This window comes from Sciurus vulgaris (assembly GCF_902686455.1).
Source record: "Sciurus vulgaris genome assembly, chromosome: 16".
NCBI classification, from domain to species: Eukaryota; Metazoa; Chordata; class Mammalia; order Rodentia; family Sciuridae; genus Sciurus; species Sciurus vulgaris.
Window position 1 is genome coordinate 20347660 of NC_136477.1, and position 15778 is coordinate 20363437.

General features: G+C 40.6%; 1 protein-coding gene across 1 annotated transcript in view; it reads left to right on the top strand.

Moving 5' to 3' along the window:
* LRRC2 (leucine rich repeat containing 2) overlaps window positions 1-14582 on the top strand; it is a 31144-nt gene extending 16562 nt beyond the window's left edge. Inside the window, exons 5-9 of the mRNA XM_079115414.1 lie at window positions 717-853; window positions 2584-2729; window positions 4301-4456; window positions 9529-9665; window positions 12512-14582. Coding sequence (XP_078971540.1) covers window positions 717-853; window positions 2584-2729; window positions 4301-4456; window positions 9529-9665; window positions 12512-12561 — 626 coding nt within the window. The 3' untranslated portion in view covers window positions 12562-14582. The remainder of the gene's footprint in view (window positions 1-716; window positions 854-2583; window positions 2730-4300; window positions 4457-9528; window positions 9666-12511) is intronic.
* Window positions 14583-15778: the final 1196 nt, after the last annotated feature.

Below are 15778 nucleotides of genomic sequence, written 5' to 3' on the forward strand. Positions count from 1 at the left end.
AGCCTCGCAACCTAGGGAGACCCTAAGCAACTTAGTGAGACCCTGTCTCTAAGTAAAAAATAAAAAGGACTGGAGATGTGACTCAGTGGTTGAGCACCCCTGGGTTTGATCCCTGGTACAAAAACAAAAACAAACAAACAAAATTCATCATGTAATTTCAAAGGACTGTGCACTCTGTGGGTCCTGGGCCTGACTCAGGCTACATGGAAGACTAATCTCCAATACTTCTCTTGCTTATAGTTCACAAAGAATTAAACAAATTGAAGAGTAAGCAAAACAAATGAATAAAACCCCACAGAACAACAACAGAATGTTATGATCAAGGATAAAAATGCATAAGATAGAGATGAACAGACATTTAATAAAGAGTGCTAAAAAAGTACATAATTACATTAAACATTTTTCTCCCATTGTTTTAAATATACAAATGTTGTTTTTTTTTTTTTTTTCTTTTTCTTTTTTGCATTAATGGCGATTGAACCCAGGGAATCTCTACCATTGAGCTACATCCCCAGCATTTTTTATTTTGAGACAGGGTCTCACTAAGTTGCCCAGGCTGGCCTCAATCCCACTAAGTTGCCCAGGCTGGCCTCAATCCTTCTGCCTCAGCCTCCTGTCTCTGGGATTATAGGCATGTGCCACCAAGCCTGGCTCGTTTTTGTTCTCAAAGACCTTGAAGGACCTACTCAATGGAGCTTAACTTTTCCTGATGCCAGGTCGTTTGAAGAACCTGAAAGAACTCAATGTGAGTTTCAACCATCTGAAGAGCATTCCTCCAGAACTAGGAGACTGTGAAAATCTAGAAAGACTGGATTGTTCTGGAAATCTGGAATTAATGGAGCTCCCATTTGAAGTAAGAAGCAAACATTTCTGCTTTGTGATTTACTTTCATTCGATTCACCACAGGCATGGTCTATGATATGGGCAAGACGTTTTAAAAGACAAAATCCATCTCATTTTCCTGACATTTTGATTACCTTATACTCACAATCACAACTTCTTTAAAAATGGTATGAAACTAGACCAGGGCCTGCATTTAAGTTTAGAAGTGCTGTAGAAGGAAAACCAGGGAAAATATTCTATTTTCACACTAGACATTTTAATTTAATGCCTATTTAGTGTCTGATGCCTGTTGTCTATCATGCAGTTCCTGATTTATCTATCCACCATGGTTAAACTGCAAATAAATCAAGGGGTGAAACATTTTTTCATATGCTCCTAACTGAACTTTTAGATGATTAGAATTGGATTCAAGAGAGGCACACAGTTTTAAAAAGATTGATTCATTTCTTTTGGTCTGTATTCATGGAGAAATGCTTTTGAATAATTTCCTGATAAAATGGAGAAGAGAAAAGTGAACAGTTTTTATTATCAAATAAAACTCAACGAACTTCCTGTGCTGAAATGGAGAAAGCCCAGCCGCCCCAGGGGGGTGTTATTTTCCTTTCCTGAACACTGTTGGGTCGGGGGAAGTGGCTGCTTCTGCCATTAGTACCCATCTCACCCCAGACCAAGGCTTGATGGTTGTCCCTGTGGGGTGCAGCCAGAGTTTACGATTCCCTGCACAGATCTGCTCCTCTTCCAGTCTTCCCCAAGCCAGGCATGGCTCAGTCTTCACTCAGATGTTCTGGCTGGAAGTACATCAAGTCATCCTTGACCTCTCTTGCTCCCATGAGCCATGTCTAATCTGTAAACAAATCCCATCCAGCCGGTCCTTCAGAGTATATTCTGTGTCTGACCACTGCTCATTCATTACCTTTCCACTAGCCCCTGGTCCACGCCAGAGCTGTCTGTTATCCTGACTGGGGCAATATCTGGGAGGCTGCTCTCTCTACCCGCTCTTCTGCTTCCCACCCTCCCTTCATTGAGGCGTAACTTACATGCCATCAAATTCACCCATCCTGAGTGTACCGTTCACCATGATTCAATTTTAGGATATTTCCTTCACCTACCCCCAAATTTTCTTTTGCCTGCTTGCTGTTGATCCCTGCTCTGCCCTCAGCAGTAGGCAACCACAAATCTATTTATATCTCTAAGAAGTTTATCTTTTCTGGAAATTTCCTATAGATGGAATCATGCAATAGTTTTCTGAGTCTGGCTTCTTTCAGTTAGCATGATATATTTATATTTAAAATAATTTTTCAAATGTTAGTGGACCTTTCTTTTATTCATATATTTATATGTGGTGCTGAGAATCAAACCCAGTGTCTCCCACATGCTAGGGAATTGCTCTACCACTGAGCCACAACTCCAGCCCCCAGCATGATATTTTTGAAGTTCTTCATTCATGTGTGGAGGGAGGGAAGGCTCTAGTTTTTGTTTTGTCCCCCCCCCCCGCTTTTTGATTTATGAAAGTAGATGCTCCCTGAGGGTAGCCACAGTGTGTTATTTATCTTAGCATCCCCAGCAGGTGGCACAGGAAAGGATCCACAGTCCCTGCTCCAGAATACATACTGAATTGATTTGTTTTGCATGGCTTCCTAGAGATGCCTTTGAAGAAGAAATGTCAATCTAAAAATTATTAGTTGAACTTAAGTTCCACTCTTACAAGGGTAATTAGAATATTTTGTTATTCTTTTCTAGCTCAGTAATTTGAAGCAAGTTACATTCGTAGATATCTCAGCAAACAAGTTTTCCAGTGTCCCGATCTGTGTCCTGAGGATGTCTAATTTACAGTGGCTGGATATCAGCAACAATAACCTGAATGACTTGCCACAAGATATAGACAGGTAGCTACTTGCCTGCCGAAGGTGAGGTATATGAATCAGTTACTAACGCCTTAACACTGTTCATATTTTTTAAGATGCATGACACGCAAACATATTTTGAAATGAATTAATTTTCAGAGTGTATTGCTTCTAGGAAATTATAGGATAAGACATTTTCCAATTGGCATCACACACATATATGGATACATGCATTTGAGCATTTGAGCACCTCTTTATTGTCTTGGTGAACTTTAATTTGCTTCAGTCTCTCATAACATAGCACAATTACCTTTCTATCACTCCACAGAGGTAGAAAATTATTACATATAAAATAGAAATATATTACTCTGTTTAGAATATCAGTGAAGACAATAGTTATTAGTTTCATTGATTTAGTATACATAATCTTTCAAATAACTGGTATGCTTATTTTCAAACTGTATGCTTATAGTTATTTCATGTTTAAAAAATAATTATCATACTAAAATATATAAGACAGATTGATCTGTTCATTCCACCAAATTTATCAGGCTCCCATATGGTAGACCTGGAGTGTGGGCTGGGTTTATAGTGCTGCATGGAACACGGTCTCTGGCTTCCTGAATCTATAATCTTATTTATCAAGAGACGGAAGTAAGCTCTTAGGATAGAGGCCAGCAATGACTGGGACCTGAGTGCCACCCCAGATGACATTTCCTACTTTCCTACTGACGTTGCATAGAATGCTCTCTGGGTTGATGAGAGTAACTGGGAATTGTCTAAGTTTGAAATATGAGGGGAACTTTGTGAAATATTTGTGGGATTAGTCACAGCTTTGCAAATGAATGAAAGAAAAATCTGGAGGGAGGTTCAGTGAGTTAGAAGAAAATGGAAAACATATTTGGAAAATGTTTTGCTCATTTCCTATTCACTCTGCGGTTTTCTTCCTATTTTAGTGTTAGAAAATATCGATGAGAGAAGAGTAACCATTGCTTCTAAGCTGTGCGAAAGGAAATCGGTTCCCCAAATCTGTTTGTTCTCTTTCTAACCCTGGTATGATTTTTTTCCTGTGCCCTGTTGACCCTTGGAACTGCAGGATACACGGAGAGGAAGGGACATACTGATTTTTCAGACCCCATGGTGACCTACTGTGAATTTATTATCCTGCAATTTATTTATCCTGCTTTTCTTTGCTACCAGGGATTGAACCCAGGAGTGCTCTACCATTGAGCCACATCCCCAGCCCTTGTTCATATTTTAGTTAGGGACAGGGTCTCACTGAGTTGCTTAGAGCCTCAATAAGTTACTGAGGCTGGATTTGAACTCACTATCCTTCTGTCTCAGCCTCTGTAGCCTCTGGGATTATAGGCATCTACCACCACACCCAACTACCCTGCTCTTTATCTGTGTCTTCCACTGGCGATTAAGTCAGTAAAACCTTAAAAAAGAAAAAAATCATGTTCCCTGGTGTGGTTTTATATATTTATTTAAAATGTTAAGTAAGCTTGTTCTCATAGATGGCATCAGCGCGGTAGGGATTGCCTTCTGGAATCTATTGGTAATGCACTATGAAGCCAAGTCCTTGCATTCTCATCCTCTTTACTTCTCCCCAGGCTGGAAGAACTGCAGAGCTTTCTCTTGTACAAGAACAAGTTGACCTATCTCCCGTACTCCATGCTGAACCTCAAGAAGCTCACCTTGTTGGTCGTCAGTGGGGACCATTTGGTGGAGCTGCCAACTGCCCTTTGTGACTCCTCCACTCCATTAAAGTGAGTAGACCAGAGATCCTGGTAGACGGAGTCAGACACGGGAGGGAGCGGTGAGCCTCTGGAGCCTGGCAGCCTGTCTCCAGAAGTAGATTAGATGGTTCTCCTAGCCCGGAGAACCTGATCCCAGTTTGCTTTTCACTGGATTTTGAAGTTTTGTGCACATAGCGTGAGAAGGTAGAGTTCTGAGGATTTCTGGACAAACGCTACTTGCCGATTGAAGGCACTGGGGGACAGATGCCAGAAGCCCCCTTTTCAGCACCAACATCGCCGTTGTCCTTAAGGGGTCAGCCACTGTTCATAATACCCTCCCTGGGTGCCTTGTCCTTTTGATTTCCTTAAATGAACCCATAAGCCACCCCAAATTGGCTACACCATCCATGTAAACGTGATACAAACACACTTGGATCCGGGTGAGACCTAGTCTATCTTACCCTGGAAGATGGAAGCCCAGTTCCATCCTTCCCTCAAATGACTCTGAGACAGCTGGTGACTCCCGGGAACACATCCTGCCAAAATTTGGAGCCTTGGGGTTTCCCCTATCACTTCTACCTTGAGACCATTTTGGAACCTTAGCAGCTTGGTGCCTTTCCAGAACCTTCACCCGAGGATGCTCTGGTGAACCACTGTCTGTGTCGGAGACCCATCTTCTGTGAACACCAGTTGCTTGTTAAAACCACCACAGGTTCTCTCACTGGTAAATGCTCACTCTCAGCATGGAGTTAAGTCTTCCTTAGCTCTGTCATTGCAGTAAGATATGTAGCAAACAGATACAGAGGTTTAACTACTGGGAAGAGAGACCAATTTCATGCCTGTGTAAGTGAAAGATTAGCAGGGGTACAAGACATCCCCCACCTGTTCCGTTCCACTCCTTCCACTGGACCGAGTCTTCCACAGTCCTCAGCTATGTTGGGAATGTGTTTGGGGAGATCATTGGTGGGACAGGTAGCAGGACCCAGCCCATTCCAGCACCTGGGAACAGTCTTGGCAGCTTTGCATCTGAGAGCAGTCAGGGTAAAACCATTGCATAACTGAAGTAACTTCCAATGGCGTAGCTGTAGGACTTGACAGTTTCAGAGAAATGGATGAAAGCTCTTTGAATTGACAAATGTTCAATAAAAAGATTAGATACAGGCTGGCATGGTGGCGCACGCTTGTGATCCCAGCAACTTGGAGGCTGATACAGGAGAATTGCAAGTTCAAGACTAGCCTCAGCAATTTAAGGAGACCCTCTCTCAAAATAAAAAAATAAGAAGGGCTGGGGATGTGGCTCAGTGGTAGAGTGCTCCTAGGTTTCTTCCCCAGAACTGCAAGAAAAAAACTTGATACAAGTTTGTATAAAAAATTTTAAAGCTTGCTGATTTCCTAGAAATAACCTATAGAAAATAATGGAAGAAATTGATAACATTAGCAATAATAACTCCAATGTACAAAATTTCTAGGAAAATCACTAGAAAAAATAATTCTCTGAAATGAAGGGGACAAAAAAATCTTCCCAAAGTATACCAAAGAAGTCTCAAATATTTGGAAAAATCAATGCACTATTTTTTTCTGGATAAAAAGACCAAAAAGGGGCTGGGGAGATAGCTCAGCTGGTAGAGTGCTTGCCTTGCAAGCACAAGTCCCTGAGTTTGATCCCGAAAAAAAAAAAAAAAAGTTGGGATTTCTTCAAAAGATTATACTTAAGTGTAATGTCATTCCACTCATTGATGGAATTTATTTTTTAGAAGATGAAAACCTTGACTCAGCTATCCCACTCCTTGGCCTATACCCAAAGGACTTAAAATCAGCATACTACAGACATACAGCCACATCAATGTTCATAGCTGCTCAATTCACAATAGCCAGACTGTGGAACTAACCTAGATGCCCTTCAATTGATGAATGGATAAAGAAACTGTGGTATATATATACAATGGAATATTACTGAGCTATAAAGAATAATAAAAGTATGGCATTTGCAGGCAAATGGATGAAATTGGAGAATATCATGCTAAGTGAGATAAGCCAATCTCAAAAAACCAAAGGACGAATGATCTTGCTGATAAGTGAATGATGACACATAATGGGGGGTGGGAGGGGGGCAAGAATGGAGGAAGGAGGGACTGTACAGAGGAAAAAGAGGGGTTGGAGGGGTGGGGGGAGAGGAAAAAATAACAGAATGAATCAAACACCATTACCTTATGTAAATGTATGATTACACAAATGGTATGCCATTACTCCATGTACAAACAGAAACAACATGTATCCCATTTGTTTACAATAAAAATAAATTAAAAAAAAAGATAAAATCCTGATTTGAAAGTATGCTAGAAAACAAAAAAATCAGGACAGTTATGATAATTTAGTAAAACAAGAGTAATGTGATAAGCCAGGCATGGTGGCACTCACCTGTAATTCCAGCAACTCAGGAGGCTGAGGCAGGAGGATCACAAGTTCAAGGCCAACCTCAGCAACTTAGTGAGATCCTGTCTCAAAATAAAGCAATAAAAAGGGTTGGAGATGTGGTCCAGTGCCTAAGTACCCCTGAATTATTCCCCAGTACTCCCTTCCCCTCAAAAAAAGAGTAATGTGCTAGAACTTGCCTTATCAAAAATTACAGTATGTTTTAAAGGAGTCATGATCAATATGACTTGATGCTGGACCATGATTTATTGTTACTTTCATGATTTGTCAAGGTTTTTCTTTCTTTTTTTTTTTTGGTACCAGGGGAACTCGACCACTGAGCCACGTCCCCAGCCCAATTTTTGTATTTTACTTAGAGATACGGTCTCACTGAGTTGCTTAGTGCCTTACTAAGTTGCTAAGGCTGGCTTTGAACTTGGGCTCTTCCTCCCTCAGCCTCCCAAGCCTCTGGGATTACAGGCATGCGCCACTGCACCTGGTGTTCGTTATGATTTTTCTGACAGATGATCAGGTGATGAACCCTCTATAAGATACAGGAATTTCTATAAACCAGTGGTGAAGGTGGGAATGACTGAATACAGTACTGAGAAAACTGGCTAGACAGAAAATAGAAGAAACCTGGACTTTGGGGGGCATGAGAAGACTCTGTAGCCCATGGCTATATGCAGCATCTGTAGTGGGCATCGTGAGCTTATGGAGTAGATAGTGTATAGGAAGAAATGTAGATTGAACCACAAGGCAAATATATGAAGAAGAGGGAACTATAAAAAGAATAAGAAATGCCACGTGATGATAGTAGATTGGTCACACATTTGACACTTTCCCTCCTGAGAACCCATCACAAGAAAAGGGGGAAAAATAAAAATATGTAAAGCTACCATGTGGAGGAGAGCGGGAAAGGCCTTTGTAGAAGAAGAGGTCTCAGCATGTTTATGGGGTATTCCAATCAGACAGACGCTGGTGACTGGTCAATGCACAGAGACAAGCCAGGGGCGGCCAGCCTGCCCTGCGGAACTCTGATGAAACTTGATGGTCAGAAATTCCAGGGTCAGGGGCCTGGGGAGATAGCTCAGTTGGTAGAGTGCTTGCCTTGCAAGCACAAGTCCCTGGGTTCAATCCACAGCACCGCAAAAAAAAAAAAAAAAAAAGAAATTCCAGGGTTGGAAGGTGCAGGGTGCTAACAACAGAAGGAAAAATGAAGTTTTCATATCAAGTTTTCTTATCAGGTGACCTGCCCCCCACAACCGCCTTGATTCCAGGGAGCAGATTACTCTGCACCAAAGTCTGTGGTTTCCCGAGGGTGGCACTGGAGAAGAGAACCCCAGGGTTTTGTGTTCTCCCTGGGGTCTGCTAATCCAAGTGACCGTCCACAGTGAGGCCAGTCCTTGGACCAACACTGCCTGCAGACACACAGTGACCTGCCAATGATTCATCATCTCATTTTCAAATACAAAGGCATCATCAAGCTTTATCAGATAATTGTCATAAAAGTAGAATATTATTTATTGATTTTCAATTTTAGAATCAAACTGCAGGCTAGCTGGAAAAGGTAGCTATGGTTACAGATCAGAATGAAGGTGGTAGGCATATCTCTCACCCCCTGCCCTCATCCTTCCTCTGTTTAAGCTTTTCTGTGTGTGTGTGTGTGTGTGTGTGTGTGTGTGTGTGTGTGTGTATAACCAAGAATTGAACCTGGGGGCATTCTACCACTGAGCTATATCTCCAGCCCTTTATTTTTATTTTTTTTTATTTTGAGACAGAGTCTCACTGAGTTGCTAAGGCCAGCCTTGAACTTGTGGTCCTCCTGCCTTAGCCTCCTGAGTCACTGGGATTATAGGCTTGAGCTATTGTGCTCGGCTTTCTCTGTTTAAACTGAAAGCTCGTTTAGCACCCTGAAAACAGGATTGAGATGCTGGACCTCACTTTGGCTTTCCAATAGGGTCATACTGATTAAAGTTCTTTCTTTGTTTTTCACTATTACCTTCTCTGCTTGTTTTTTGGGGCTGAACAGCCAATCCTGGTCTGTTGGGACCCTCGGAGTCAGGCCTCTGGCCCAGGATTCTGTAACACCTTCCGTGTATACTGCAGTCTTCTGTAAACGATCGTGAGCATGCTAATGCTGAGGGCAGGTGGGCCTGCCATTGCAAAGACTCTACAAGAGATTTCCTATTTTGAATTGAAATAACTATATCATCTTTTGCATCAGCTCATCTTTAAATTGTGAAGACACAAGGGTCAAATGCCATTTGAGTTTCTTCCCTTTAGCTTCTTTTTTTCTAGCAGTAGTCCATCTTTTAAATACTTTGTGGGGATTTTTTCCGAGTCCTTGGTAATTTCGCAACCTTATTTTAAAGTGTGGTGTCAGTAACTATCATACAGTGTTTGACCTCGTGCAAGGGCCATTTATTTCGTGGCCCCTGCCCTCTCTCCGTCTTGGCTAAGTAGCTCTTATTCCTCTCCAGACCTCGGACGGTCTGTCTTCACCACTGACTCCATAGTCCTGCTGGATCATTCCACAGTGGAATTGCGCTAGTATCATGTGGTTTCCTTTCAAGGATAAATGAGAACTTGGGGGATGTGGTATCACCAGGGTTGGCTTCTTACGTGAAGATTTTTTGCTTAAACACACGCAGTTGGAAATGTGGAATTTTCTATGCTTTCTTGAATAGATTCATAAGCCTGATGGATAATCCTCTTGATAAGGACCAGTGTCAAGATGGGGATGAGATAATGGAAAGCGAACAGGAACGCCGGCATTTTGATAAAGAATTTATGAAAGCCTATATTGAAGATCTTAAAGAAAGAGGTGAGTTGCTCGTATTTAAAATTATTTAAAGTGAAAGATGGTGGAGTAAGACAGACATCCTTACCCTGTGTACATGTATGATTACACAAATGGTGTGAATCTGCATCGTGCACAACCATAGAAATGAAAAGATGTACCCCATTTATGTAAAATGAATCAAAATGCAGTCTGTAAAAATAAAAAAAAAATGAATATGAAACATTCCACTGATTCATGCAATATATTTATTAACATAAGTCATATTGACAAAAAGTTCATTGATTAGTGGGCAGGTTACTCTATAACCATTTACCTCCCACCACAAAGAACCAAAATGATAAATTTCATTAAAATATGAAATCTTCCTTGAATGCTGGACACACTTGCAGAGAGGCTGAGAAACATACACTCGAGATGTGAGGCCTGTGTTACTAACTGTATGTGAGTTTTAAACTAAATCACATTTGCAAAACAGCATTTGGTGCTAATGGGAAAATCAGATGATTCCTTTTCAAAAATCTACTTACATTTTTAGAAAAAGTTATATCATCTAAATCAAGAAATACCTGTGTAAAGATCACCAAAGGAGAAACATAAGATGGCAGAGTTCTGTATGGATGCCTGAGAGTCACCACTTAAATTGTTCAGTTCTTTTTTTTTTTTTTTTTTTGGGATTGAACCCAGGGCCTTGTGCTTGCAAGGCAAGCACTCTACCAACTGAACTATCTCCCCAGTCCAATTGTTCAGTTCTTTAGAAGTCTAGGTGCAGCTCTCACAGAATTTAGGGAGTCTGTGCTGACCCCAGTGCCTTTGAAGATGGGCACTGTGGGCCGGTTGTCTGAGCCCCTCTCAGGAGACACCATGCATGTGAGCACTCCTCCCCCTCATTAGCAGGTATCTGAAGATTAGTCATGTCCAGACACTCAGCGATTTCAATGGCATTAGTGAAAAATGCCATTTATGGGGCAAATTTAAAAAATTTAACAAAATGAAGGAGATTTCTGTTGCTACCTCTAATCTATTTGGTTCTCCCTAACCTTGAGTGCTGAACTATTCTGAAATAAAGTAGAAATTTATACAAAATATGGAACCTAAGCCCAAGCTGGTGGTGCACACCTGTATCCCAGTGACTCAGGAGACTGGGGAAGGAGGATTCCAAATTTGAGGCCAGTTTCTGCAAACTTAGCAAGACCCTGTCTCAAAAAAGAAAATGAAAAAAAAAAAAACATATACATATACATATATATATGGACTGGGGTGCTGGGGTTATAACTCAGTGGTAGAGCGCTTGCCTTGCATGTGTGAGGCACTGGGTTTGAGCCTCAGCACCACATACAAATAAATAAATAAAATAAAGGTACTGTGCCTCTCTACAACTAAAAAAAAAACAAAAACAAACAAACAAAAATAAAAAGGGAAAAGGGCCAGGGATGTGGCTCATTGGTTCAGGGCTGCTGGGTTCAATTCCTGGTACCAAAACAAAAAAACCAAAAAACTTTATTGTTATCTTTATTGTTACTTTATTCATTTATTATATTTTAGTGCTATTGTGTAAAAATACAAGAAAGAACTAGAGGACTTAGATAATGAAGTTTTGAATCTATGAGAACAGCAATAATAATTTGCTTTTAAAACTAATCAATTAAAACTTATTATTCAGTAGTTATTAATAGTGACACAAATCTAGAAATGTATTTACTCAAATAACTTATTTATTGAAAGATATTTATTTTTAAAGAATTACCTTTAGTGATCAATCCATTTCACTTATTTCTGAACAATTGTAAGAATTTCCTCCTTTGTATATTTATATTAGGTTAAATCAAATGATATTGCTAATATTCCTACAGAAATGGCAATTTCTTAAAGTACAAGTTAGATATGGTTGTGTGTGTGCTTTGAATTAAAAAAAATTGTTTGCTTTTATCTATCTATCTATCTATATTTATTTATTTTTGGTTCAGGGATGCTTAACCACTGAGCCACATCCTCAGCCCTTTTTTGTATTTTATTTAGAGACAGAGTCTCACTGAGTTGCTTAGGGCCTCACTTAGTGGCTGAGTTGCTGAGGCTGGCTTTGAACTCATGATCCTCCTGCCTCAGCCTTCTGAGCTGCTGGGGTTACAGGCGTGCACCACCATGCCCCACCTGCTTACTTTTGTTTATCACAGTGTCTTCCCCATCAGTCATAGAGTGCATGTCTATCAGGAGAAAATACTAGATTCTGCCAGTCCACCTGGGCCTACAGCCTCCTGTGGTCTGAGGATGGTGAGGAACTTGAAGCCTCACTGTTCCTCAAACTCTGGAGGACCTCGTACTGGAGTCTGGGATGGGGTCTGCACACACGCATTTCTAACAGGCTCCCAGGTGGTATTGGTGCCTTCAGTCTGAGACCACCTACACTTTGAGAACCATTGGTACAGAACATCCTTAGGCAAAATTTAGCTGTGAAGGGAGAGAGATGGGGCAGTAAGGCAGAGAGTTTCGCTCATTAAGGTCATGCTTGGCTTAGAAATATGCCAGACTTCTCCCAGAAACCAGCCTCCCTTCCACACGCTGCCCGCGGTCCCTTGTCTTTGGCCAACTATATCTATTTCATCAACTTTTATTATTATTGGGTTGTACAGTTTTTAAATCCTTGACAGAGCTATGTGAGTTGGTTGGAAGGATTGCCAAAGAACAAGAATCAGTGGTTCCGTCTTACTTGGAAATATTCTTAAACTTGGTTACACATTTGCGATGGCTAACTTAATGGTGATGGATTCATTATTCACCACCTAGACATTATCTCTATACTTAAAATATTAAGTGGCAATAATAATAAAAGGGTGAATGACTAATGAAGTATGTATTTTTTCTCATTACAGAATCTGTTCCTAGCTATACCACCAAGGTATCTTTTAGCCTTCAACTTTAACATCATCCATCAGAAGACTGCAAGATCTCACCATCCTGTGGAACTTTACCACTTTGTGTATAGGTCATGTCACATGCCAATCGTAGGTTGTGTTTTAGGACAAAGTCTATTAACCACTGTCATAGTTGTTAAGAAAAACAATTTTCCAATTTCAAATATATGAATATGTTCCTCTGCAGGCTCGAGAATTGATAGTTTATATATTGGTATTTATAGGTTCATTTGCATAAACTTGTTTCCAAATAATGCACATTTAATATTATAGAAAATTTTTTTAAAAAAAATTCTAACTTAATGACCAAATTCTGACACTGAATGCACTGTTTTCAGAAATCAGGAGCTAAAGGATTGTGAAGAGATGTCATATTGGACGAGTCAGAAATGTTTTGAAAATGTTTAATATATTCTTTCTTTTACTGAGAATAATGTTCCTTGGGTTTAAATGAACCGTTACTTCCATGATGTTTTAAATTATATTTTGGCAAGATTATCTGAAGCTCTGTTTTGGCTCTTAGAAGAGATCAAGGGTGTGACTTGGGCCTTGAGGGTGGAGAGCTGCCCATGCGTGGGGTTCCAGACACTTAGATGGGGTGTGGCTGTCCCTCTAGGAGGAGCTGTGAGCCCTGCTGGGTGGGAAGCTTTGAATGGCCTGACTTGCCATTCAAAGATGGCAAGCAGCCATCTTCCCTGAGTGGCCACCTTTACCTTGGGAGTCCTGGGACCTACCTGAGAACAAAGAGCAGAGGTAATGCCCTCAGAGGTCTTTCCTCCCAGGGGGGTCACTTAGAGTCAGGGAGATGAGCTGAGTCCCCAGCAAGGTTCCCCTGTGGGTACTGAAGGGGAGCTCCATCCACAGTGACCATGGCCCAGGGGCCCACAGAACTGTATATCACATCTCAAAGGCGGGATTCACTTCAGGGCTTTGGGATCTTAGGTCACATCACATGATTTGGATAAAGTGTGCAAAGTTCCTGTTTTTATACCATTGTCTTAGGCTAAGATAAACAGGATGTGACTGATTGTCTTGAAAATAAGCTTAAGTCAGTAAGCTTATTTTGTGATTAAGAAGGAAAATGTGCACATACTCACTTTCATGCTGTAGTCGGGTGCTGTCCAGTGTAACTTTCCCAGTGAAAGAAATATTCTTTGTCGTCCAACACAGTAACTGCCAGACACAGGGTCTGAACATTAGAACCGTGGCTGATGTAATCAAGGACTAAATGTGAAGTGAAATTTAATTCATATAGTCACAAGTAGCTGCCCTCTGGGACAATAAGTATAGCCAGTTGGAGTTTTTGGAAGTTAATCTGGGGCAGAAATGAAAGGTGATTTTTATTTTTCTTACCTGCAGAGCTAATCTGTTCTCAGAGGCATGCAGTTCAAAAAGGTTACTTTCGACACCTCAGTTTTTTGTTCCAGTCAATATTTTGGACAGGTTCAAATATTTAATCTTCATTAGAGAGAAAACAAGCAGAATGTTCTAAAACCACCTTCAATAGAGGGTTGTTCCAACTTAAAAACAAACTCTGAGAAGTTTAAAAGATGAAAAGGGTAGGAAAATGAGAAATTGCTTTCATTGAACCTTAAACAATCATATTTTCTTCTTAAGATTTTAAAAATATAATTCAAATTATTGGTTGTGCTACTTGAATGATTTTGGAATTTTATCTCATGCCAAGGTACATGCTATATATAGCCAAATGGAAACTATACTGGAAAAGAGGAGTGGACTCTCACACAGATAGACTGTCTATAATTTACATCAATTTTATTTCATTCGCTAAAACCAGTCTTATGTAAAACATTGTCTTAGTGTGACATGTAAATAAAAGTGAAAAAAATGCACGTATATTTATTTATTTCATGTTATATGATTCTCCAAAAAGAAGTATGTTGAATATGTTTGTTAAGATACTACTTAATTTATTCATATAAGTGTAAAAATGCAGAAAGTTCCAAATGTAGAGAATGCTTCTTAGTGGAAATATCTTAGAGATTTAAAATAAAAAATTTACATGATCCCTATGGACCCATGCATAATCATTATTATTATTATTTTTTAAGAGGGGGCTGGTGATTGAACCCAGGGCCTTGCACATGCTTGGCAAGCACTCTGCCACTGAGCTCCAGCCCCAGACCTTTAAAAAAATTTAATTTTGAGACAGGGTCTCACTAAGTTGCCAAGGCTAGCCTGAAACTTGCAATCCTCCTACTTCAGCTTCCAGAGGTAGCTGGGATTACAGGCATGCACTACCACGCCTTTCTTCTGATGCCTAATTTGGAAAAGTTATTTACGTAGGAGAATATATGTAGGAACATTAAAGTAATGAGAGAAGACTAAGATATTTCTTAGAAGAAAAGTTTTCTGGTTTCAAAAGCTTATCATTATATCCATTTTTTTCTATGCTGGAAATGTAGGAGAGAAAAGATTTCCTTTCTCACCCATTGCTAGGTTCATGGTCGAGACCCTGATAACAAAGACAAATGAACAGGAGAAAAGCTTACACATTTAATGTAAGTTTTGTGTGATACGGGAGCCTTCAGGAATGAAGATCCAAAGAAACAGGTAAGCGTTTTTTTTTTTTTTTTTTAAGTAAGTTTGATAAAGAAGTAGGTAGTTATAGAGAAATATGATTGGAGGACAGACCAAAGGGACTGTCTAGTGGCGATAGACTTGGGGAATTTAGCAAGGCCTATTCAGAAGCTTCTCGGCATCTCTGTTGTGAGTAAGACTTTCCTTTTCCTTGGGTACGGGGGTGCTCTGGGAGGAGGACGTTATGAACGACTTCAGAGGGGAAAGTCAGAGGATTCTTTCATGGCCTGCTTCAGGGGAGAGGGTTCCTAAAGGCACATGTGTTAAGGGGCTTGGTCCCCAGCTTGGTGCCATTGGGAGGTGATGAAAGCTTTTTTTTTGTACTGGGGTTTGAACCCAGGGGTGTTTTACCACTGAGCTGCATCCCTGGCCCTTTCTCTTTTCCTTTGAAATTTGAGATAGGGTCTCACTAAGTTGTTTAGGGCCTCACCAAGTTGCTGAGGCTGACCTCCAACTTACAATCGTCGCCTCAGCCTCCTGAGTCACAGGGAATGCATGTGTCACCTTGCCTGGAAGTGACCTTCCAATGGGAGGTCTTTGAGTCACTGGGAATGTGCCCTTGAAGAAGACTATGGGACCCAGATCTTTTCCTCTCTCTCATTCTCTTCCTGGCCATGAGGGGAG